The 24619-nt window shown below is 51.7% G+C and overlaps 1 protein-coding gene and 1 long non-coding RNA gene across 2 annotated transcripts; one reads left to right on the top strand and one right to left on the bottom strand.

Annotated features, from left to right (window-relative positions):
• The first annotated feature begins 1379 nt into the window (after positions 1-1379).
• LOC137482899 (protocadherin-10-like) lies at positions 1380-7502 on the top strand. Its single transcript, XM_068205531.1, has 4 exons — positions 1380-4462; positions 5617-5675; positions 5779-5867; positions 6078-7502. Exons 1-4 carry the CDS (start codon positions 1976-1978, stop codon positions 6323-6325), a joined length of 2883 nt encoding a protein of 960 aa, XP_068061632.1. The 5' UTR covers positions 1380-1975; the 3' UTR covers positions 6326-7502.
• A 3543-nt stretch (positions 7503-11045) lies between these two features.
• On the bottom strand, positions 11046-18437 carry LOC137482806 (uncharacterized). The gene is made up of 3 exons (XR_011004219.1): positions 17275-18437; positions 16153-16306; positions 11046-11324 (listed from the first exon to the last, which is right to left on the bottom strand). It is a non-coding gene; the product is annotated as an uncharacterized lncRNA (long non-coding RNA).
• Between the last annotated feature and the right edge of the window lie 6182 nt (positions 18438-24619).

Raw genomic sequence — 24619 nt, 5'->3', positions numbered from 1 at the left:
GGAGAAGGGCGGGAAGGACCGGGCAGGGAGTCGGGGGGGGGGCTCGGATCCTGCCGGTGCACCTGGGGGAGCAGGAGGTGGTGGTGAATATTTTACTCTAAATCAAACAATAGGACCAGAGCCGCTCCAATGATTTTGCAGAATGCATTTTGGTCGGAGACGGGGGAAGGACTGAAGGGAATGAATTAAGACCCCCCGAAAATTTCTGTGTCCCGTCTCACCCCCACCCTCAATCCCCCTCTGGCCTGAGCAGCACTCGAGGGGGCTCCCGGAGGAGCGCTACCCCCTCCATCCCACCTCCGGCGTCTCAGCCCCGGGAGGGCTGGGCGGTGATGGACGGAGGGAGGGGGGCGGGAAGGGGGGGTGCAAATCGGGGATTGGAGGGGGATTAGAAAGAAACAGATCGGGGCGGGGGTGACAACGACGCCGCCAGGGGTGGTCTTGGCGTGGGAGATGGCGCGGGGGACAGGCTGGCAGTGACCGGCGCTGCCGATGCAGGCTGGGCTTCACTTACCGGGAGCCGTCCCGATTCCACCCGTGAGCGGCCCGAGCCCACGCGTGCCCCAGGCGCTCCGCTCCTTCCACCGGCCCGCCCCGCCAGCCCTCCTCCCCGACCGGCGACCCCACGAGCGCGGCACGTCCCGCGTGGGTCTCGCTGCACTCCCAGGGACCAAATCCTTCTCCCAGCCCGACAAACCCCACCAGCTCCGCCGCCTCCTGCCTCCTCCGGTCTCCCGGTCGGCTCTGGATCCTGCTTCCCACTCGGGTCCCCGTGGGGAGCAAGGTGGGGGGAGCGGTTGGGGCCGGCGGTTCCCTTCCCAACGGGGACCGGTGAGCAGAGACAAAGGCGGTGAAATATCAGTGCCCTGCTAAAGCCGCTCCGAGCCCCTTCGAGCCTTTAACTAGATCGTTAGGGGATTATCCGCACCCTGAGCAGCCGCGGGGCGGGGGCAGCGGCCGCCCCGTCCCGTTACCGAGCGCCCCCGGGGACGGCGACGGTGGGAGGCGACTCACGGAGCTGCCCGGGCGCGGCGGCGGCTGGAGACGGGTCTGCGGGGAGAACGGATCGGCCAGCGGAGGGACCGTGAGCGGTACCGGGGCAGGGAGGGGAAGGGGGGGCGCAGGGGCCGCCGTCTGTCGCGCTTCGGGGGCCGGCGGGGGACGGCTCCCGCCTCCCCCTCACCTTCCGCGGGGGGCGGAAAGTTTGTGCCCGCGGTGGGGGCACCGCTGGGGGTGTGGGGAGGCAGATCCTGGGGTATCTGGGCAGGATCGTGTGCCGAGAGCCCGAGGGGGCTGACACTGGGGTGCCCGGTGGGGGAGCGGGATTTGGGACGCGGGGCTGTGGGCAAGAGGGGTGTCGGGGGTGGGAAGGAGGCAGGGAAAGAAGGGGGGGTCTCTGTGCCTCCGCGCTGATGGGCTCAGCTTTATCCAGGGCTGTAATCTCCCTGCTCCTGTAATTAAAAACTCCGCATTACAAGGAAAACGGTGTGCAGGGAAATGTAATCAAGTCTGGAGGGGCTTAACCATCTGGTAAAGGTTAGGACCGGCACGGCGGGGGACGCGGCCGGGGGATTTGGCAGCAGCCGCGATCTGGGCTCCTTTTAATCTACCGCGGGGACGAACGCAACATCTGCGGGGTAATACCAGTGCCTCGGGCAGCGATCGGTCTTGCTGGAGCTCCCACTGCCGTTAACGGGATCTCCCCGAAGGTGGTCCCCTCCCCAGGTGCGTCTGGCTCCGGTAAACAGATTCTGCTGTGACCCCGGGACCCGGATTGCAGCCCCTTGAGAGGGCCAGCAAAGAAAGGGTTAAGCTACTGCCGGTGGCCACGGTTCGGCCCCGCAGCTCTGGGCAAGGCCCTCCTCCGCCGCCCCCGGGAGCCCTAAACTCTTTGAAAGTGCAAGAGGCAAGCGAAGGCGAGGGAGGAGGCAGCGGCGCGGGTGTGACTCCTCGTTCCCGGGACTGCCGCGGGGCCATGGGGGCCGGGACAGGATCCGGGCGGGGGCAGCTCTTCCTCCGTTCCCTCCTCTTCCTCCTGTTGGCCGGGCCCCCGGCGCGCCGCCCGGTGCGGGGGCAGCTGCGCTACGCCGTGCCGGAGGAGCTGGAGCACGGAGCCTTCGTGGCCAACCTGGGTGAGGACCTGGGACTGGATGTGTCCACCCTGTCGGCGCGGAGGTTCCGCATCGTGTCACGGGCCGGGGCCAGGCAGCACCTGGAGGTGAACCTGGAGAACGGAATCCTCTTTGTGAACGAGCGGATTGACCGGGAGGAGGTGTGCGAAGCCGGGGGGACCTGCCTGCTCCACCTGCAGCTCCTCATCGAGAGCCCACTGGAGCTCTACCGTGTCGAGGTGGAGGTACTGGACATCAACGACCATGCACCCACCTTCCCTTGGCAGGAATATGTGCTGGAGGTGGCCGAGTCTGCCGTGCTCGGTGCTCGCTTCCCACTGGAGAGCGCCCAGGATCCTGATGTGGGCACCAACTCTGTGCACACCTACCGCCTCAGCCCCAATGGCTTCTTTTCACTTGAGGTGCAGACACGCAGTGATGCCAGCAAGTTTGCAGAGCTGGTGCTGGAGCGTGCCCTCGACCGTGAGCAGCAGCGTGTGCACCGAGTGCTGCTCACTGCTCTCGATGGCGGCGTCCCCGAACGCTCAGGCACGGCGCACATCCTCATCACGGTGCTGGACGCCAATGACAACGTGCCTGCCTTTGACCAGCCCTCCTATGGTGTGAGCCTTCCTGAGGATGCTCCTGCTGGCACTCTGGTCATCCAGCTCAATGCCACTGACCTGGATGAAGGCCCCAACGGGGAGATTGAGTACTCCTTCAGTGGGCACGCACCGCCACATGTCCGGGAGCTCTTCCGCGTGGAGCCCCGGAGCGGACAGGTGCTGCTGAAGGGCCGCCTGGACTATGAGCGGGCCAGCCTCCACGAGCTCTATGTGCAAGCCAAGGACCGCGGACCCTCGGCTGTGGCTGTGCACTGCAGGGTGCTTGTGCACCTCCTTGATGTCAATGACAACGCGCCAGAGGTGACCCTCACCTCTGTGTCCACACCCGTGCTGGAGGATGCCCCCCCAGGCACTGTGATCGCTGTCATCAGTGTTCTGGACCGGGACTCTGGGGACAACGGGCGTGTGAGCTGTGAGGTTGGCCCCAATGTGCCATTCGAGCTCCGCTCCTCTTTCCGGAACTATTACACGCTGGTCACCACGCAAGCGCTGGACCGGGAGGTTGTGCCCGAGTACAACGTAAGCATCACGGCTCGAGACATGGGCTCGCCTGCCCTGCTGACCCGCAGCACCCTCACCATCCCCGTGTCTGATGTGAACGACAACGCTCCGCGCTTCCTCCAGCCCTCCTACAGTGTCTATGTGATGGAGAACAATGCACCGGGTGCCTCCATCTGCTCTGTCAGTGCGTTAGACCCTGACTGCCAACAAAATGCCTACCTGTCCTACTCCATTGCTGACGGGCACATCCACGGCATGCCTGTGGGCACCTACGTGTCTATCAACTCAGACAGCGGGCACATGTACGCCCTGCGCTCCCTCGACTACGAGCAGATCCGCAGCTTCCAGATCCAGGTGCAAGCACAGGACGCGGGGTTTCCCCCACTCAGTGCCAACGTCACCGTCCACATCTTTGTGTTGGACCAGAATGACAATGCTCCGGTCATCGTTTCCCCCATGCCGCGCAACGGCTCCGTTGCCACTGAGCTGGTGCCGCGATCAGCCAGGCCTGGTTACCTGGTGGGCACGGTGTCGGCGGTGGATGCGGATGCGGGGCTGAACTCTCGCCTCTCCTACCAGCTCCTCCAGGCTACTGACTTCACCCTCTTCAGCGTGGCACCCGACACTGGTGAGCTGCGCACGCTCCGCTCCTTTCTGGAGCAGGATGCGAGCCGGCAGCAGCTGGTGGTGCAGGTGCGGGATGGAGGGCAGCCAGCTCTCTCTGCCACCATGTCCCTCCTGCTTTCCGTGGTGGAAACCATGCCTCAGACTCTCTCTGACTTCAGCGAGTTCAGCCTCCCTCCAGAGGTCTCCTCATCTTCCCCGCTCACCCTGTATCTCCTTGTCTCCCTGGGTTCCATCTCCTTCACCTTCCTTCTCGCCATCCTCATCCTCACAGCCATTCGCTGCCGTGGAGAGCGGCGTCCCCGCCAAGGGGACAGCTGCTTGCCACCTCGCTGCCACTGCTGTCCCGGGTCCAGACCCTCCTCCGATGGCCTGAAGACTTCCAACCTGACGGCACAGCCCCCTGCAGGGACCACGGCTGCCACCTGCCTTGATGTGCCTGCGGGCGGCCCCCCAGGCTACTGCTACAAGGTCTGCCTTGGTCCTGAGTCTGCTCAGAGTGACTTCATGTTCCTCAAACCCTGCAGCCCCCCCCGGAACAACGAGAAGGATCCCGGGAAGCGGTCCCGGCCAGACCAGCATCTCCAGGTCTCCAAAGAGGTAACATAATGCCCAGCAGTGCTTAGCAGCACTCTGCAGGTCTCCTCAGCCCCCTCCCTCAGCCTCTGCCACGAGGGAAACCAGGCACGGCTTGTCCCAGAGAATAACCGGAGCCTTTGATCAGTGCGGGAATCTGGAGCCGTCAGGCAGCGGGATCTCCACCGAGCTTCCCGACGGGTCTAATTACCGGGGGAGCGCCGGGCTCGGCTGAGGCGAGAGGAAATCCCTTCTCACCGTCTTTTGTACCCATTAGAGGCAACAGAGATGCTCCAGTGCCCTAGGGGCGGTGAGATAGAGGGGGTGGCTTCTCCTTCGCGTGGGTAAGCAATTCACACTGGGGGACAGTGTGAGCATCGCTGCTGCTCTGCTTCCCCTGTGCTGGCAGGGCTCTGCAGTGTCCCGGGACCGGCTGCTGTTCTGCACCAAGCTGTGCCAGCAGGCAGGGAGTGGGGTCTTCGGGGCAGGATTTTGATGTCAGCATTTGTTAGGTATTGAAATGAGGAATGTCTAATTTTCCCAATGAAAGACTCTCCAAAACACGATTACAAGGATGGAGAGTGATGAGGCGTCTAATCCACTTACGTTTGACTTTTAATAAACCAGCCCTTCCAAGGAGAGCCCAAGACTCTCTGCCACGAGAGTCTCTCCACGTGTCCCCTTGCACCTCTGGACTCTCTTCCCTAATACTTAATTAGATTTTCCTGCAGCTTTTGCAGCCCTCCTGGGACATCAAGCACACAGCTGATTTTTGCATCTCTCACCATTTAGTACCTCAGACCTGGGCTAAGTAAACATTGCACATGCAAAAAAAAGGCTTTTGAAAATTAGAAGAAATAGGAAAACCACCTGTCTCTCCGCAAAATGACAGGCTTAAAACTCCCAGAGGCAGAGGACAAGCCCAGAACCACCCCAATATCTCAGGAGGGTGAGAAAGTCCAGAAGGGAACAGGCTGATTCCATTCTGGCTCAATTTCCCCAAAACAGGAATGTGCTGCTTGATTCTCCACAAAGAGCATAGGGAAGTGGAGATGCGGTCTTGCATCCCTGCCTGCTGAAGCCTTGTGCTGACAGGGCTGGGTTTTTTGACAAAGGGTCCCAGGACTGATTGACAGAGGGTCCCAATAACCAGCCTTGCTCTTCCCTGTGTTTTCCAGGCCAAGCAGCCCAACACAGACTGGCTGCCTCCAAACACACAGAGACCTGCCCTGAAAAGGTACTGAATCAGCACTGGGGGAACAGAGGAAGCAGGTGGAAGGGGGATATGAGAATGGGGAGGTTATGTCTGACACAGCTTTGAACCAGTCTCTTCTCTTTAGCTCCCAGAGCCTGGAAGATGTGGGGGAAATCCGTAGAGCCCTCCAGAAGGAGCACGAGAGGCTGTGCACACTGGTGACCCCGGTCTCTGGTTAGTATTGGGATACTGGGGCTGGCAAGACCAGACCCTCTGGTCACTTTTGGAGGTGCAGTGGGGGCAGCACATCCCTGTTCCTAGCAGTGGTGAAGTTTTGTGGGTGGAAGGGGTGTCCAGGCACCAGGATGGAGGTTGGTGACACAGGACTTGCATGCTGGGATGTGGATGTGACCTGAGCCAGTCTTACACTCATCTTTTCTCCAGAGTTTCAGAAGGCTTCAGCAGGCCCCAACAGCATCTGGACACCCCAGTACAGCCCCTTGTACCCAGCCCTGGATTATCAGCACAACGTTTACATCCCTGGCACCCCCACTCTGCTTTCCAGCAAGGATGGGCCCCTCTTCCCAGGCCGGGAGAACAAAAACAGCTTCTCCACCTTTGGCAAGAGGAAGAAGATGACAACTTACTGTGACATGCATGACAGTGTGGTTATCAACAATGACCTGAAATAGCCTGGATGGCTCTATCCTTGGAATCTTCTGCATTATTTCAGCTGCCAGGTCCACCCACAGCACACGCCTCCATGTATGGACCAACTCAAGACTTTATGGGGCTGCTGGGAGAGTGGCTCAACAGAGCATGTGGGAAGGATTTAAGGAGCAACAGACTGAAAATTACAGGGATTGGGGGGTGGTGGCGAGGGGAATTTCTCCCATCTCATCTTGCAGAGCTGTATTGGCAGCAGGTGCTGTTTGAGGTCCATATAACCAGATTTAAGCAAATCTGCCTTGAGTTTACCCATTCCCATGTCCCCTTAGGGACCATTCATCTCTGTAAACATGGTCACTTCTTTGTCTTGTCTGGCTGTGTGAATGTACTGAGCTGCATGCCTGTATCTCTGTCCCAGTAGGCATGGAAAGTGTGTGCAGACCAAGCCTGGTTCAGCCAAGCCTGACCTTACACACTGGGACAGTGACCATTGTTCTGTCCCTGAGATCCAGCGGGATGTGTTGCATGTGTAGAGCAGCAATTGGTGTCTGTTTTCCCTGGGAAGTGAGTGCAAAACCCAGCCTTCATGAGTGCTTCTCTTGCAACCCTGACCCAACACTTGCAGGGCTGGACATAGCCCGGGTCCAGGGCAGAGCCAGCCTTTGTTCAGGAGCAGCACGTGCACACAGGGACTGGATGGCCAGAGGGGCTGCCAGCTTAAGCACTGAGAGATGCCCTGCTGAGTAGCTCTCTAGCCCAAGGCAACGTCATCTGAATGAAAAACAGTTTCCAACCGTTGGAGTGACCCCAGCACAGGTGACAGTCTCTTCCCTCCAGCCCTGCCCTCACTTGAGTCTCTGTGTTTCCCAAGTCCTGAATGCCTGGAGGAACCCCTGCACTGGTGCACTGGGGGCCCCACCTGCATAGGACAAACATCTCCAGGTGTGTCCTGCTTCTCTTTTAGAACTTTTAGCTGGCAGTCAGGAGCCCTCAAGGGCAGGACTCCAGCCCCAGCACAGTCTCTCCCCTGCCTTGTGCACCCTGCACCTGTCCACCAGTCTGTCTGTCATCATTGCCAATTGCTCTGGTCATGGGACAGTTCATTTTGAATCCATCTGTGCAGAACATGACAGCTCTTTCTAAACTGAGTTTGTTTCACTATGTCTGATTTGTACCAATAAATTGTATTTTAATAGCTCACCCTGGCTCCTGGCTGTCCCTGAGTTGCACACAGCAGGGATTGCTGCACAGCTCTTGGAGCAGCACTCCCAGCTCCAGGAAATATGTCTGTCCTTCTGAGTTCTGGAGCAGAGAGCTCCTTTTATGCCGAGAGCTCATTTTATTCACTTCACCTGGATTCTGGGGGGTCAAGGTCCCCCTCCCTTGTTCCCTGGACTCAGGAGCACTTTGGGGTCATGGCCAGAAGGAGCTGGAGATGTCACACAGCTCCTTGCCCCGTGCTCCAGCTAGGGTGGGGGGAAATTTGCTCCATGGTGTGGGCATCCAGGGGCTGCTGGGGAGAGGGGCTGGACGTGGCACTAATGGCAGAACAACTCGTGGTTGTGACGGTGCTTTCTCTGGTTAATTTACCCTTTCCCCTGGATAGGCACCCAGCAGCTTGCCTCGGGGGCCACAGAGATAACCCGGGTCTGTGCCAGGTGTAGCCAGCTCCCTGAGGATAGGCAAGCCTGTGTCTGTTGGTAGGATGCTTCTTGGCTTGATGAGGGAAGCACTTGGCCTCCTGAGGTGGCCGGGCCATGGTTGTCCTTCTGATGCCCTGAGCTTGCCGGTGGCTGGCTTGGGGAGGCTGCAATGCGGCTTTTGGGATTAACCCAGAGAAGTCCTTGTCTGCAAGTGGGCAATGTGCTCTTCAGTGGAAGCAGGGGCTGGGAGCACTCAAAGGGGCCTCGTGGGAGCCAGGGGCCCGGGAGGACAAAGCTTTGGACATGAAAGGGACCTGGCTGCTTCCGGTGACTTCAGTCCCAGCTCACATCTGCCAGCTCACTGCGGGTAGATGAAATATTCCCTGAACCAATTAGATGGTAGGATGAAGGATTTTATGCTGCCAAGTGCATTCTTCAAGGGTCTCCAGAGAGTGTTAAGGGTAAAAAAGAACCCCAAACAGCTACCCTGAGACCTCTGCACAGTATTAGCCTGTTCCAGTGCTTCAAAAGAACAAGGGAATTATGTAAAGTGATACAATAAGATTAATAACAGCCTCAAGAAGTAATAAAAGCATCAAACGGTCCTGACTCCCTGCAGGACAGCAAGCTTCTCCCCCTCCTGGATTAACTCTGGCAGTATCTCCCCTGCATTTTTAGGTGGTGCTGGTCAGGCACCGGGAGAGGACTGCAGCCCTCTGCAGGAGGGCCCAGCTGCTCACTGTGTTCCAGCTCACACAGCAAAAGCACCCAGCACATCCTGTGCTTCATGGCATCCAAGGGCTAAATGAGCACATGGAACTGGTTTTTTGTATCAGATTCCCAGGTGTGGCTTCCCAAAGGGAAACTGATCTCAAAGCTGACCCCCAAAAACCATAGGTGTTTGAAAGTGACATTTTGCATCTCCGTCTTTGGAAAATCATGGGGTCGAGCAACCAAGGGGACAGGTTTACCACCTCCCCTGTCACTCTCCAGAGTATTTTCTTGGCATTTTTTAATCCCTACTACCAAGGCTCACTGATGCCCACTGAATTGCCTCCATGTTCTCTCCATTACTTCTGACCATGATAGATACACACATACACATCTGTACTTCTTGCTGACCCCCAGCTTTGCATGTTCAGTTCAGGCATCTTCCAAAAGGGATTTGAGCAACAGAGCCCCCAGCCCAGGCCCCAACACCCCACATTGCCCCAGTATCTGCTTTTGCTCAGCTGAAGGAAAACCTGCACTGACAAGAGCTCAGTTTCAATCTTTCCTTTCAATCACCATATTGATAAAAAGGACAATAAAAAGGGACATGTTTTAGGGGAGAGAGGACTTGCATAAATCTAATTCAACCACACTACTATCCCTCTTCAAAGGGCATGTCTGGTCAGAATCGTCCGTCTAATAGATGAGCTCTCCTTTGAAGATCTCCCACAGGGACAGGGTCTCATTAAAAATGCAAGGTCTTTGCCCTACAACTAGTTATTTTTACAACTCTCCCTGTGCTAACACTCCTGCACAGCCGATGAGCATTAGCTGGTTTCTGTAGCCTGGTAATGCACTGGGCATGAGAGTTCCTTTGGAGATCTGCTCAGCAGAACACTCTCTGGATGCCCCTCTCACATGTTCCAGCTCTCTCAGAGATCCAGAGGCAAATTTGGCTTTCAGGGACCTGCCAGCCAGCTTGAGATTTGCTTCTAGGACAGTGGGAAAGCTGCCATGTGGTGCAGTTGGCTGCAAAATGCTCCAGGCCATGGAGGCAGGCACACAGCGCTTCTGGGCACCAGCACAAACAGGGGGATGTGCTCTTGCTGTTGCTGAATAGACTGCTCAGATGGAAACATCACTTGTATCTCTGTAATGACTTGAAAATGTGTCCCAGGGAGACAGAACGAATCCAGAGGTAGAGAGAAAAGAGGCCAGAGGGAAAGACCCAGAGGGGCTGATGCTTAGTTCTACTCCCATCTGCCACGCACGGAATCAAGAAGCAGCCAGCGAATTCCCCAGAGAACCTCGGCATGGACACAGCACCCTGCATGCAGCTGGGTCAGGCTGGCTAGAGCCATGGGTACAGGTGGGTCTCAGCTCCCAGAGGGCATGGTATTGGCAGGACAGAGCCAGAATCCATGAGAACCTCTGCATGGACCTTGGATCCATCCCAGTCTGTGGCACTCGGTGGTTAATTAGATCCTCCAAAGATGCTAGGAATTTATTTTTATTTTTCCTCCTCTCCTCTCTCTCCTCTCTCTCCTCTCCTCTCCTCTCCTCTCCTCTCCTCTCCTCTCCTCTCCTCTCCTCTCCTCTCCTCTCCTCTCCTCCTCTCCTCTCCTCTCCTCTCCTCTCCTCTCCTCTCCTCTCCTCTCCTCTCCTCTCCTCTCCTCTCCATGATGCTGGAACACGCCTTAATTTATTCAAGACTGGGTCAAAATCCATCCAAATTTGTTTTCAAATTGCCTCTTAAATGTCTCCCTGAACCCACCAACAGAGCAGCCTGCTCCTGGCTGGATCCCTTCCTCCTGTTTCCCTTTTGATCTCAGTAGATGTTTTGTAGAAATAAATATCCTTTAGCTTCTGTCATAATAACTTAGCCTGTGCCACACTGAAAAACGTCTGCATGATTGTCACATGCTGATTTTCTCTGCTCCTTTGCACCTTTTCCTTTTTCACTGCTCTGAAAACATCAGTTTCCAAGTCCTCCACAGAGATCAGATGGAAGAACAGGCCAGGGCTGAGGGAATCTTTTGCTTCCCAGTTAGCCTATAATGTGTTTTCAGTTTAAGTGGTGGAAATGTCACTGGCTCTGTTTTGCAGCATTCACTCAAGTGGAATTAATGCTTCTTGTTAGTGATAATATGACTTAATCAGCTTAATTACTTTGAGACATAAGTAGACACCTTTGTGTATTGAATAACTTATGACACAGTGGACCAAAAAGCACGAATGAAGGCTTTGAAAATAAATTAAATATGACCCCTAGTGCAGCCTGCACTTTGACTAATGATTCTTCTCCCATGAAATTCAATGACTTACAAATCTTACATTTGAATAAGTGATACATTTTTGCATGTTTTAAACAATAGCAGTGATTTTCATTTCAGCATTCGGGATTCAGAGTGCTTCTCCAGCGCCAGGAAGCAGGGCAAACAAGCTCATGTTAAACGGATTGAAAAATAAAACATTTGTGCAGTCAACTATCAGAAATACATTCAGAGGATCTGCAGGCATTCCTGATGAGATATTTATTTTAATTCATTGCTAGGAATATCTGCAACAACAGGTGAAAAAAAATGCATCAGAAGTAACTGAGAGACAGCAAAGATTCCCAGAAGGTTCACTAAGGTCTTCACATCCAATCCGTCCATTTCAATAATGTCTACCAGAGAAAATATCATTAAATATCTCCAGAGGTGTCTTATCATACATTTTGTCAGCACAGAAAATAAATCACACAAAGGAAATAGAAGCAGGAAAAGCAACCATCAATCAAGAAAATTATTATGAACATTTGTAGGATTTCTGAGAGGCCAGGATGCAGAGACTCTGATAGCAGGCTGCATGGGAAATAGAAAAAATGGGGTTAAACTGTTACATGAACCCAGAGAAAAGATGAGCTGCCTGAATTTGTTCTGTTCTGTTGCAGTGAGTCACCCAATTTCTGTGTCCAAATTTTCCTCTAAAAAGCACTGGAGTTCATCATGGTGCAGACAATAATGCAGGGACTTTTTCAGCCCGAGTCTATCTGAAATTCAGAGGTTAGCTTAGGCTGTAGCATCACAGGGGAGCCTCACTGGTTTGATGAGTTTACTTTTAAGCCCATGTCCATATTTCTTGGTATTTTAGCTGATAGGAATTTTTTTCATACTGCCGAGGGTGAAGGCTTGGGACTCCAGGATTAATTTATCGCTGCTCTTGCTCTGCAGTTGTTCAGTCTCTATTGACTAAATCTCCAAAGCTCCCCAGAGTACAGATGGAACATATCCACACAGGGATCTAAATGTAAGGAGTTTAATCTGAGGTTGAATCCCACCTGTAGGATTCCATCTTGTCCCCACTTTCCTTCTTGATCTCTCTTTAATATCATTTAGAGGAGACTTGCCCAGCACCTCTCTGACGTTAGCTTTTTATCAGAGATCAGAGGAAAAGATTTGCCATTTGAGTATCCCCTAACAGACCAAACTTCAGGAATGTAATCCTGAAATTAGTTCCTAAAAGTAAAATTTATCTTTTTCCTATTTCCAGGAAATGCAATGTTATAATCCACTTGCTTACCTAAACCTCCTCTTCCTCTTAATCTCTCCCTGCAAAACAGTCTGACAGCTGCCCCAGAATGTAAGGAGATCACCAAAAGGACGATCATCTGGGGCTGAATCCTTTCCCTATTGTTCCCCAAGAGTCCTCTTGGCTCGTTGTGCCCCATGACATGAACCATTTAACCCCCTCGATGCCCCTCAGATATCACACCCCTGATGGTTGTGCTCCTTGATATCTGAGCAGACTCCAGCAGGCTCCTCCTATCACTGCAGGGCCCACCCGCTGGCCCTTTTTTCTGCCTCTTTTTTGGGTCCAAATTTTATATCTGCTGTAGCTCCCTAGTGCATTTAAACCAAATCTGACCCTGCTTTGAGCAGAAGCCTGACCCAATCACTTCCAGGTATCCCTATTTTGCTCCTCTTTTCCTGTGTATCCATAAAGATCCACGAAGATTGGCTGCAAAACTCCTAAATCCTGGTGAAATGGTGCCCCACCCATGTTACCCACATGAGGCACAGCTCCATCAGCACCCAGCTGGGACAGGACCATCCCATCTGCTGTGCTCGTGCCTCCTGAGCCCTGCTGTGCCCAGCCTTGTGCTGTCCAAAATCCAGGCTGGAACCACACAGGGAATCACAGGGACAAGCAAGACATCCCCAGTCTTGCAAGGGTGCAGCTAGAAATTTGTTCCTACTCCTCCTCTCGTGGAGATGGGCAGAGACAAATCACACCCTTTTTTATTTATTTTTTTTTAATTCTCTCTCTTCTTTAAAATGATTTAAAAATGAATATAAAATTTGGATGTGAGCTGCAGGCATAATCACAGCACAGAGCTTGGCAACACAGTGGGGACTCTCATGTCACCCCCCAAGCCTTCCTGCCTGGTTGCTGAAGGTATTAGGAAGGAAGACCACTCTGGGAGCCATTTCTGAAGAGCTTGATTCTGTTGGCATGGTTTCTTTCATAAAGAAAAAACAGCCTCTATATGCAAATGGGAAATGGAGATGAGAAATAAGCCCAGCAAAAAATCATGGAAGTTTTTGCTGCCTGCAAGTGGAATTCAACCAAAAAGGGGAGGGGGGGGGGGAGGGAGAAGAAAGGAAATTGAAACAGCCTCCTCTCTGCACAGATTGCATTGCTGGAGAAGCCCTGAGTGTTGCAAGGCATAATAGTTGTCTGCTCAGAGGTTCCTTCCCGGGGGACTTACCCTGGGATAGTTTCATACGTTTATCCCTGACTCCTGGCATCTGCATAACACGCTCACAGAGAGAGTTATTAGTTTAATTTTCTTGTGAATTACAATGGAGGCAGAGAGAATTAGAAAATACTTTTTTTTTTTTTATTATCATTACTTTTTGTTTTCCAGTTGAGAGACTGTAAATGAGGCTATTCATCCTGCTAACATCAGTAGGGACCCAAACCCAAGTCTTTCTGGGGTAATTGGTTTCTGATGAGCAATCACTTGTAAAACCAATAGCAAAGGCAAGAACTGAAATATAAATTCTCTCTTTACATGCTGAGCTTTTCATTAGGATTGTATGTCTGATTTCTTTCTGGGATTCAGTGGAAAAGCCATGAAGTGGTAAACAAGGCAGTGGACTAAGCCTGACAAGAAGTTTGTATTAGCAAAGAAACTGGGAAAACAGCATTGTCTGATATTCTCCAGAACAAATAAAGCAGCTGCAGAATCCCTCAAGCTGCAGCTTTCTAGCGAGCCCTTTGGAACCAAGCCCTGGATAGAGAGAAGAGACAGCAGATCTTCCTGTGGGACAGACCTGAGTGTGCTTTTGTCCAAAAGAGACCAAAATGTTGAGGAAAGAAAAAAAATTAGAGGCCAAGGACAGCTTTCCATGCTGCAAGTCTGACTCGGGTGGCTGCTGGAAATTTGCAGCCCCTGACATCCTGCAGTTTGCAAAATATAGAGGAGAGTAATGCCTGGATTTGTTGCAAGGGCTGAGCCTGTGAGTCAGGCTCCAGGGTTTTTTTCCTTTCCTCCCAGTTGCTAGTGAGGAATCTGCTAATCTGCACTGGCTTTTGTTTCCCTGATGAACCTCAGGGTGCTTAAGGCATGATTTATTTATTTATTTTGGTGGCAAATTAAGCATCAGACTGGATGCAGCTCTCAGTGCTTTCTAGGCTGGGGCTGTGGTGCTGTCATTCATTGGCTTAACTGGATTGCTTGCTGCTTTATGGGTTTTTTCCCAGTAAAAGCTTCTGGCACACATACAGCTGGTTGTTGCCTTAAAGATGAGCAGAAAGCAGCAGGCTTGACAAAGACAGGGAACATTTTTAAGCTCATGTACACAGAAAGGCCTCTGAAACAAGAATGATGTGGACACATCTCCAGCAAAATAAACCAAGCAAAACCCTTCAAATAAATCCTTTTTTTCAGCTTTCAAATGCTGGAAGCTGATCCCAAAGAAACAAACAGTAAAATTACTGATTGGATTCAGCCCTGAGGAACCTGCTGTGAGCAGAGGAAGGGGACACAACATGACACACCAAGTACTGCCCAGAGATCTCTTCTAAACACAACTATTCTGGGATTCTGTGATGACAATTTTTTTCTTTCATTAACCCAAAAGAGCCAAACACATTGCTGTGACCACAGCAAGAAATGAGGCAATTTGGACACTTCCATATTTGCATCACATTTGTGTACAATTTGTACACATTTGTGCAGCTCAGGGCAATATTCTGCAGAGCTATCAAACAAACCTGTCCTGTTTTTTGTTTCTCTCTTTTGGAGCCAGGCTTCCCAGGGATCTCCCAAAGCCCGGGCGTGCCCTGCACCAATCATGCCTTCTATTAGTTGCACACCCATCAAGCTCTGCTGACTGACCCAAATTTTTGGCCTCCCACCTCAAATATAGGGCAGCCTTGTAATTTTGGTATTGCTTGAGCAGGAGGAAGTGTCTCTGTGACACTGCCAGGATCACTAATCTGAGTTTAAACACTGGAAATTTTGGGAATATAAGGGAGAGGAGAGGAGAGGAGAGGAGAGGAGAGGAGAGGAGAGGAGAGGAGAGGAGAGGAGAGGAGAGGAGAGGAGAGGAGAGGAGAGGAGAGGAGAGGAGAGGAGAGGAGAGGAGAGGAGAGGAGAGGAGAGGAGAGGAGAGGAGAGGAGAGGAGAGGAGAGGAGAGGAGAGGAGAGGAGAGGAGAGGAGAGGAGAGGAGAGGAGAGGAGAGGAGAGGAGAGGAGAGGAGAGGAGAGTTTTAGCTCAGACTGTAGTGTGATTTAAGACATGTGGAAGAGGGCCAACTGGTCATAGCAATTTTCCAAACTGCCCAAGCCTCTGCAAACACTTATAGTTCAACCATTTCTGTCTAGAATATAGACAGAGACTTGCACCAGATCTGTACCTAAGAGAAAACTTCAATGTCTTCCTGTCAAGCTGTACAAGGACAATCTGCAGAGCCTGGCCCTGCATCACTACTTGTGCCTGTTTAGAAATCTGTACAGGTAGTAGCAGTCTGCAGATAATGAACATTTTTTCCTACTTGGAATAACTGCTGCAGGAGCCCCAGTTCCCCACCTCTTTCCCTCTTCCCCAAAAATTTCCACGTGCCCTTTCTCTGGTGACAGCTGAAGTTCCTGATTGAGGTCTCTCCTGCAAGTTTATCCAGCTAAACTTTCAGAGGATGATTCCATTTGGTCTTTATGGATGTTTCTTCCCTCCAAGTGATGAATAGTACAGCTGAGCCTTTCATTCACAAGGCAATCGTGATGAGAACAAAGGGGGGAAATATAGGAAGTGAATCCATACAGTTTTAGTTTGGTTTGTCACAAGGTTCTACTTTGCAACTCTGTTATTTTGGTTGTGCTTCTATTTTCCTTTTCTCGAGTTTATTAATGAGCAGGTCAGGACTAGAAATAAGCAAAACAACATCATATCACGTCATTACAACATTCATTAAAATATGTGTGTGACTGAAGAAGATTTACTCACTGTGGTGACAATTTGTCAGTGACAGAAAGTGGTGAGTGACTGAAGAACACTGATCAATCCAGAAAACGATTTGTTGCTGTTGCAGGTTTCGCTCATTCTTTGCTTTATTCTGGGACCTAGGAAAACTCATTGAGGATGTAAGTATTTGGAAGGCCTGTGAAAGATAAAGGAGATGGTTTTCAGGACCTGCACAAATGGTGTACAGCAAAGGGAGAGAAAAGACCTATGGGTAGAGATTTGTCTCATTTAACCAACTCTAAGAATTTCTGCCATTGGATAATATTTGTAATTGTTATTGTAAAAACAAGGGAGAAGGATGGACAAAGCATTAAAAACTGGATTTAAAAGCTACTATCTGACCAGGAAACCTGTACCGGTGTTGGAATTTCCCTGCACTTCCTTTTTGGTGGACATTCCAGGGAACCTGAGGTATTAGGGGAACCTCTGGATAAGAAGTGAAATTGCTGTGGGTTCTGAGTGCAAGGTATTAGAGGGATTCTGCAAAGAGCTCAGTCTCTGCCAGCCCACAACCCCCCCTTTGCATCCTCTACTCTGGCCATCTTAACAACCTCCTCAGCTTTTATACCCTGATTTCCCTTTCCATCATTTCATGCTGCTCTCCCCTCTTGCTGTAGAGCAAGGAGGAAGGAACTATTTTTCCTGCAACCACATCATTCTCTGACTTTATTTACAGAGGCTGAAATGAGGAAAACTCCCCCCTGCACTAAATCTGTTTGGCTTGGTGAAGGCAAGGAAGTGGAATTACATTGCAAATGTCAAGGGCTATGAAAAATGTAACAGACTTTAATATTCTTCAGCTGTTATTGCTGAGAGTGTCTCTCACCTGCATTCACAGAAAGTGAAGTGCCTTTTACCACTGAGCAGAAGTGATTGCCTATTTTTATTTTAAAGCTACATTGTGGCATGTGTCCTAATAATAAATGCATTTTCCCTCCAAACTCTCTCTTTAGCAATTAACCTTCAGCCTCAAAACCTAATTTTAGCCTTGAGCCTTTAGGGTTAACACCTGCCTCAGGCTCCAATGAAATCCAGCCCCAAATATCCTGTTACCTATGTCTTAAAAGTGGTTCCTGCATTCCTAATTACAATTGCAGCCCCTACCTTCCTTGATACCTGATGGTAGCTGGTGCTGAGCCAGGCACTTGGATGCTGCTTTGAAGATGTAAAACATTAACTGTGCCTCTCTCCATCGCTCACTTTCCCGTGGGGTTGTGTTTCAAGGTAAGTGGTTTGCATAAGATCCCTCAGAGACCTGCATTTAGTTTATTCAGTAGGATAAACAACCTGCTGCTTTTGTGCTTCTCCCTACAGAGCAAAGAAAAGCCCATTTTATACATTAAAATTGAACATAACATTGCTGAGAGGTCTGTGATGGCTTTTTCTGGAGCTCAGAGCATTTTATCTTGCTCCGGGAGGGGTCTCACAGGGCATAAGCCCTGTATATCTCCTGTACATCCCCCTCCTTAAATTACAAATACTCCTCTCTCCAGACCCTGTGTTCGTGAGGGAGAAGAGGTTACCGGCCCTCAGCTCTGCCTGTCTCACTGACCGAACTGCCCAAGGCTGGGGGAGTTCGTGTCGAGCGATTTTTCACGATGATGTTTTAATTTCACCTGGATACAGCAATCCCCACAGCTCCGGGAGGGGGAACCTGGCTCTTTGCGGCCCACTTAGCACAACCCTTGGAATAAAAGGGTGTAAGTCCCTGATGTTTTACTGGGAATCACGACATGTGCCAGACACTGGCGAGCCGGGCACCAGCAGCACCGGAGGGCCCCGTCCGTGCAGTGCCGGGGGAAGCGGGGCAGGCTCGGCAGCACAGAGCCGCGGTTCTCCCGGGCACGGGGCTGGGACGGCCGAACCAAGGCTGGCATCAGACCTCGTTGAGTTATCAGACACTTACACCCTGAATTAGGACGGGGGCACACACACAAGAATGTCACCCTTTCCCTCCTTGTGGGGTCGGTGCTGGTAAGGCACAAAGAGGAACGGTGGAAGATAAACGAACAGCTCCCCCCCGCCGGGATTTGAGCAATCAGGAAATATAATCTGAGCTGGAAAGTGCCCGAGCATCTGTTGGGTTATTAATAAATTGTATGCAATCTGTCCGGGATGAAGCTGGGGACGGAGGGGAACCATCTGCTCCCGAGCTGCAGCTCTGATGGTGTCTGGGGAATGAACTTAACAAATGGAAAGCAACGGGATCGGCCAGCCGGGCTCCCAGAGTGCCCGGACCCCGCACGGCTTTTCCAGGGAGGGACAACGCGGAGCTCCCCTCACCCCCGGGACAGCACCCGCATGGATCCGCAAAGAACGGGGATTCAGGCCCTCGTAGGCTCGGCCAGCTCCCTGGGAAGAGATCCTTTCCAAGGTCCTGCCCCAGAAACACCCCGTTCCCAGGGGCTGTCTTGTGTCCCCAGCCTGGGCGCGTACCCCGACCTCGCCCGCTTTTCCTGTGGGTCAGTGCTGATTGCCACCCATAAATATTGCTCTCCACGTTTTATCCTCCACCTGTAAGGGTGCCTCATGTGTTTTCTCGGAGGATTTTCAGCTCAGCTCCTCCCAGCGCTGAGCAGCGAAGGAGCGGGCAGGGCAGAGCCCCTTCTGCCCACGGCCAGGGCTCGGGGCCGGCTGTGTCCCGGGAAAACGGGGACTCCCTGGGCGACTGCCAGCGTCTGGATGTCACTTATGTTAACTGAGCAAGGCTGGGAGAGTGGAGCGGTTATCGCATGAGCTCTCATCGCGGAATAAGCAACGAAAATGTTTCTTGCTGAAGGACATCTCCGCCTGCCCGCAGTCCGCGTGGGCAGACGTGCTTCCTTTAGTGGGAGAATCTAGGAGCGGCCAGCAGGCAGGCACCACTAAAACTCTCAACACGTGAGAAAATCCTGCCTGCCACAAACCCCACACAGAGGAATTCCGGCCGAATTAAAGGGTGCTCGAGGACGACACCTCGAGCGACAGCAGAGAGAGAGACAGCGAGGGAAGAGCCGCTGCCAGCGGGGTCAGCCCGCGGGGGATGAGCGAGAGCCGGGACCCGCTCGGGCGACGGCTCCACCTCTCGTCAGCGATACCGATGCCGATCCCGGGGCTGCCGCCGCCGCCGCGGCTGGGAGGAAGGCTGCCGGGAGCTTCCGGCGGGGCGGGGCGGACCAGGAAGGCGGAGGGAGGCGGAGGGAAACGGGTTCCGCCCGCACCTCGGGACCGAGAGGCTCCGTGCGCGCCCGGGAGGGACGCACTGCCTGGGGAGTGGCTTGGCAGTGGCTGTTATTGTTTTATTATTATTACATTTTATTTAATTTTTTTTGGTATATTTTATTAACGCGCTTTCCGACTGGTGCCGCTCTTCTCTTCCTTCGGATGAGGCGTGGAAATCCGGCCGAGCCGGGAGCTGGGCCTCTGCGGAGAGAATGAAGGAGCTGACAAGGCGCTGGGTCCCCCGGGAGAGCGGGACAGCTCAGAGCCCACCGCGGGTCCGGTCACCGGCATCGCCAGCAGCTTCCCGAAGGTCGGGACTTCAGCTGTGCCAGGTCCCGGAGACAGCGGGGGAAGGGGACGGGTTTGCTGTCCGTGCCCCGCTCTCTGAGCCTGACCCCTTCTATTCGGTGACTGCTGCAGGTGATGTGCAGAAGCGAAGACTAAACGCTGCGGCGTGGGTGCTCCAGCCGCTGAGCCATCCCGGCATCTCCTTCCTCGTCCCCCACCGGCATTGTCCAGGGAGGAATGCCTCGCTGAAAGACCGATGGGAGCCTGTGAGCAGTTCTTGTCTCGGTGCTTAGAGTAGTCTTGATTGGTAGAAGAGCTTTCGGCCTCAGGAGGCTTTGAAATCAGACCCGGCTATTCTGTGCCGTGCTCTAACCGCTAAACTGTGCCAAAGAGGCGAGAACGACACAAAGACAAATCCCACGATGCGAGTTCGGGACTCGTCTGCCCTTCTGGAGGGAATAGGCTTTTCTTTCCGGATCCTCGTCGACGGAGACAGTCGAGGAAGACGGAGACGATGTGGAGCTGCTGTGCGGTACTTTCCATCTTGGGGTGGTGGGGCTGGAAGTTGGAAGTGTCCTGTATGACGGGAGCGATTCTGCCTGAGCTGCTGCTTTTCCTTCTCTTGCCAATTCTCCGTGTCTTGTCTCCAAGTGTAACTGGAGTAATGATCTAATTTCAGCGCGGGTCTAAACAGAGCATTCCAATCACCCCTCGAAAAGCCTGTGTGTTTCTCCACTCTCTAAAGAACAATAGGAGAAGAACCTTTTGACTTGTGTTTGCCACTGGGCTGTAACTTGCTTTTCTAAGAGTGCAGCGGTCAGTCCGTGGGTTCTGATGGATGCTCTGAATTCGGGATGTCGAAACACGTGGTTATTATTTTTCAGGACTTTAACCAGGCTCTCATGCGTTCCTGCCAAATGAAGGAGGCTCAAAGTAACGCTCAGGCACTTGATGGGCTTTCAGGATGCTGAGATGTGTCTTTTATACTGATTTTTTCTACAGATCCTCGCTGTGGATCCCCACTCCTCGCATCTCGCCGCTTAGTCAGAAGCGCTGGGGATGCTCTGAGGCTGACCAAAGTTGAAATAGCTAAACCAAGCCTTCCACCAACTCGTGTTCTTTTTGCAGGATCATTTCAGCTTTTTCTTATGACCTTTGTGGGTTCCCCTTATAGGTGCAGGTGGTATAAGAGGCACTTAGTTGTGCATCCGTGGTAGTAATGCAACGCTGCAATGCCTAAGGATTATCCAATGTCACCCCCTACCCCACTGCTACTCAGGCAGTAGCTGGATTTCATCAGTGTGAGAATCCCACATGGACTGTATCCGAAGAAGCAAGAAACAACTCTTCCTGTAGGTGATCTTGGAATCTTTGACTCTGTCTTCGCATTTAGAAACATTTTTATTTCCAGCTAAGCTCAGATATTTGGCGTTGTGGAACCATTTAGTGAAGCTGCTACTTGGTGGATATGAAAATTATATAGACAGGTGTTCAGACCAAAATAAAAAAGGACACCGTGTCCTATGTCCTCGACGTCAGTGCTTGTCACCTCATTAACAGCTGTTTTACTGTTTTAAAACATCCTGCTACATTTAACATACAGCAATCCTAACTTAGTACAGCTCTTAAGATACTTGTAGATCGAATTTGCTGACATCGGCATTACATTTTCACCTCCATGAACACGGCATGAAATACTTCTCCAGAGAAGACCTACTTATGCCAGGTAAGTGAATTAATTTAGCAAACAGGTAAGTAGGGTGGAAACATCTCAATCAACCAAAACAAACTCACCACAAAAATAAAAACAAAACCAACCGAACAAACAAAACCCCAAAACCAGTCCAAACAAGAACCAGACTAAAAACCCAAACAAACGAAAAAAACCCAAGCCAAAAGCCGAAATCTGTCCTGCTTAAACACCTCTTGTCCTGGATTCAGATGGAGCAAACATGATTGATTTGTTGACAGAAGATAATCCTCAGCATCTCTTCCCATCCATGAGTCAAGACAGTGATCTCTACCCAAACTACTTTATTTCCTTTTGCTACAGAAATTAAAACAAACTGCCAGAAAAGTCCAGGAAATTCACAAGTTCGTGAACATGTCTCCAGATCAACCTGACAAAAATTATGCTGCGCAGGATTTTCTCGCCAGTCCTCTGTTATGAAAAAGATCAATTCTGTTGCCTGCACCTGGAAAAAGTTAACAAATGCTGTTCTACCTGATAGAATGGATTTGCCTGTGTCTGTTTACCTGTGGTCTATGGTTGAGTGTGAATCTGCAAACCTAATCCAAGGAAGAGAGGGACAAAACTCGTGTGGATATTAGGAATGAGAAAATTATGTGCTAATGGGTTTAATAAACCCGAGTTCTCGGCGGCAGCATTTCCTGCCAGAGGCTCCTTTAGCTGTTTACCGTGGGCTGCTCCGCTCGCGAGAAGCGCTGGAGGGGAGGACCACTCTTTATCTTCAAACCTAGTTCCACCAGGATTTGGGATATGAAATATAAACAGTCTGAATGCCTTCCTCGAGGAAAAAACCCTGTTGCTGGCTGTGATATGAAAATACAGGTAAGTTATGAAGACACAGTAGGAAGAATTCATCTTTGCATTGATGGCATAGGCCAGACAAAAATGGCATCAGGGATGGATCTGGAATCAAGCCATCATTTATATGCACAAAAAGGCTGACTGCCCACAACAGCAGGTTTCCATATGAACCGGTGGCACTGCGGAGATCAATAAAGCAGGAACACAAACAGGTCAGTAGCACAATCGTATTTAACAGTGTTTTGAGCCTTGGTTTGTGTACAGAAGCTACAGATGTAGCAGCAGAAGTTATTCCTGTCCTTAATGCTCCTTAGGGAGGTGCTGTGGCCGCGGGGCCGGTGCCTGCGGGGCCCGGGGACAGGTGCTGAATGTGAACGAGGGCCGGCACAGCTGTGTGGGCATGCGAACGATTTTGCCCTGAAGCTTCAAATAGTGGTAGAAAATCTTCCCACAGCCACAAAATCGGCTTTACCGGGATGGAGAAAGGGAGACTGTACATATTTTTCTTATTTTTATTTTATTTTCTTTCCTTCCCCCCCCTCATTAATGAAGAATGTTGTGGTGGGGCAGTGTCTGCGTGATGTGGCAGTGATCCTTCCCTCTGAGTGGCACGGAGTAGGGATTGGGGATTTGTTAAAGGGAGGCTGAATTTGAGTAGGGAAGAGTCTTCCTCGATGAAAGGACATGCTTTATGGCACGTGGGCTGTGTCATTGGTGACAAACTGCAGAACGTCTGCCTAGCTGGAGAGCTCTGTCCCTGCATAAAGAGGTTCTTGCTCTATCCTGGCAGAGCTTGTCTGCCGGAATGGAGAAGCAATAACTTGCCATTCATCATGCGGGTGGAAGAGGAGGCTGTGAGAACAGCTCTTCATCGAGCTGTACGCATAGCGTGCAGGAGCTGTGGTGGTCCTGTGCTTTTTCAGCGTTCATGGAAGATTGGTGTGCTGGGCTCTGATGGGTTTGAATCTCCGAAGGAAAGATTCAGACAATCCCCCGGGGTTTTGGTGTAATCGAAGCCTTTTGCACAGATGTTGAAATATCTGGGGTTTGGGCTACTCTGTCAGAGTGAGGTGGATTCTCTTCATTGAGATAAGGGGTTCAGGAGTGTGTCCGTCTTCCAAAAGAGGAGGGAAGCAATGGAGAAGGGACAGTCTGTCTGTCTTGCATAAATTGCAGAAAAGCAGGAAGCTTGTTCCTCATCTAGAGAGATGAAAGTCGGCAGGAAAGAGGAAGAGGACTCTTGCCAAAAGACAAGTCCACACTCCATGTCGAGAGTGATGTAATCATACGAAAAATTAGATAAAGAGACAAAGTAGGAGAGGAGAGGAGAGGAGAGGAGAGGAGAGGAGAGGAGAGGAGAGGAGAGGAGAGGAGAGGAGGAATCGGGGAAGCAGGAGACTGTGAGAAAGAGGAGAAGGAAGAAACAATGCAGAAATAAACGAGAAGTGAAGAAGGATGAAGAAATGAATGGAAAGAGAGAAAATTGAAGAAACCATAAACTATTTTAGTGACATGTCATTGACGGTATCACTGCACACAAAAAGAAAGGAAGGAGAGAAAGTAAGAAAGAAAGGAGGCAAAAAAGATTACAAAGAAAAGAAGATAGGGTAAAGCCTTAAATTACAAGAGTGCACCAAATATATAGCAGAAGAATACAGGAATGAAGGAGAAAACCAAGAAGGAATATATATCTGTAAATTAGCAAAGAAGAAAGGACGGAGAGAAGCAGACGAGATGACCAACAGGCATCAAAATTACCTCTAGATGTGGAACGCAGCTGGTCCCTAAAAATGTCCGGCTTGCGGAGAACACCGCGTCCGGCGCTGATGTCCGTAATTAGTGCTGATCCCTCCTGATTGATGATGTCCACCGCGGCGCCGGAAGCAACGAACGATCTACCAGGCAGGGAAGGGAAGAGAGAAGGATCGAAAAAGAAGGGAATGAGGTGTAAACGACAGGACATAACAAGGCAAGGAGGAAAATGAGAACAAACAGAAGAAACGGGAAGTAAAACAGAAAACAACGAGAAGAGACAACTAAGAAACTAGAGTAGACTAAGAAAGGACGAGAAGGCAAGAAAGAAATAAGAAGGAGGAAAGGTAAAAGAGACAAAGAAAGAAAGAAATTCGACCAAAGTAGGAAAAACAGCAGAGGGGATTGCCTTAACGGAGCGGAGGCAGAGGCGCTGCGGCGGAGCGTGTGAGGCGGCGGAGCAGCGCACGGTGTCGCTGCAGGCTCAGGAACGGCGTGTGGGCGGCTCCGCCCCGGTGCGGCGGAGAGCCCGGCTGTGAGCGCGGGGGGGCGGCGCGGGCCGGGCAGCAGAGCCGGTGCGTCCGGGCGGCGGCGGGGAGCCGTGCGGGGCCCGGGCCGGGGCCGGCGGCCAGAGCGGCGGCCAGAGCGGCGGCGGCG

Source organism: Anomalospiza imberbis, chromosome 15 (assembly GCF_031753505.1).
Source record: "Anomalospiza imberbis isolate Cuckoo-Finch-1a 21T00152 chromosome 15, ASM3175350v1, whole genome shotgun sequence".
NCBI classification, from domain to species: Eukaryota; Metazoa; Chordata; class Aves; order Passeriformes; family Viduidae; genus Anomalospiza; species Anomalospiza imberbis.
This window is presented reverse-complemented; position numbering and strand designations above follow the sequence as displayed.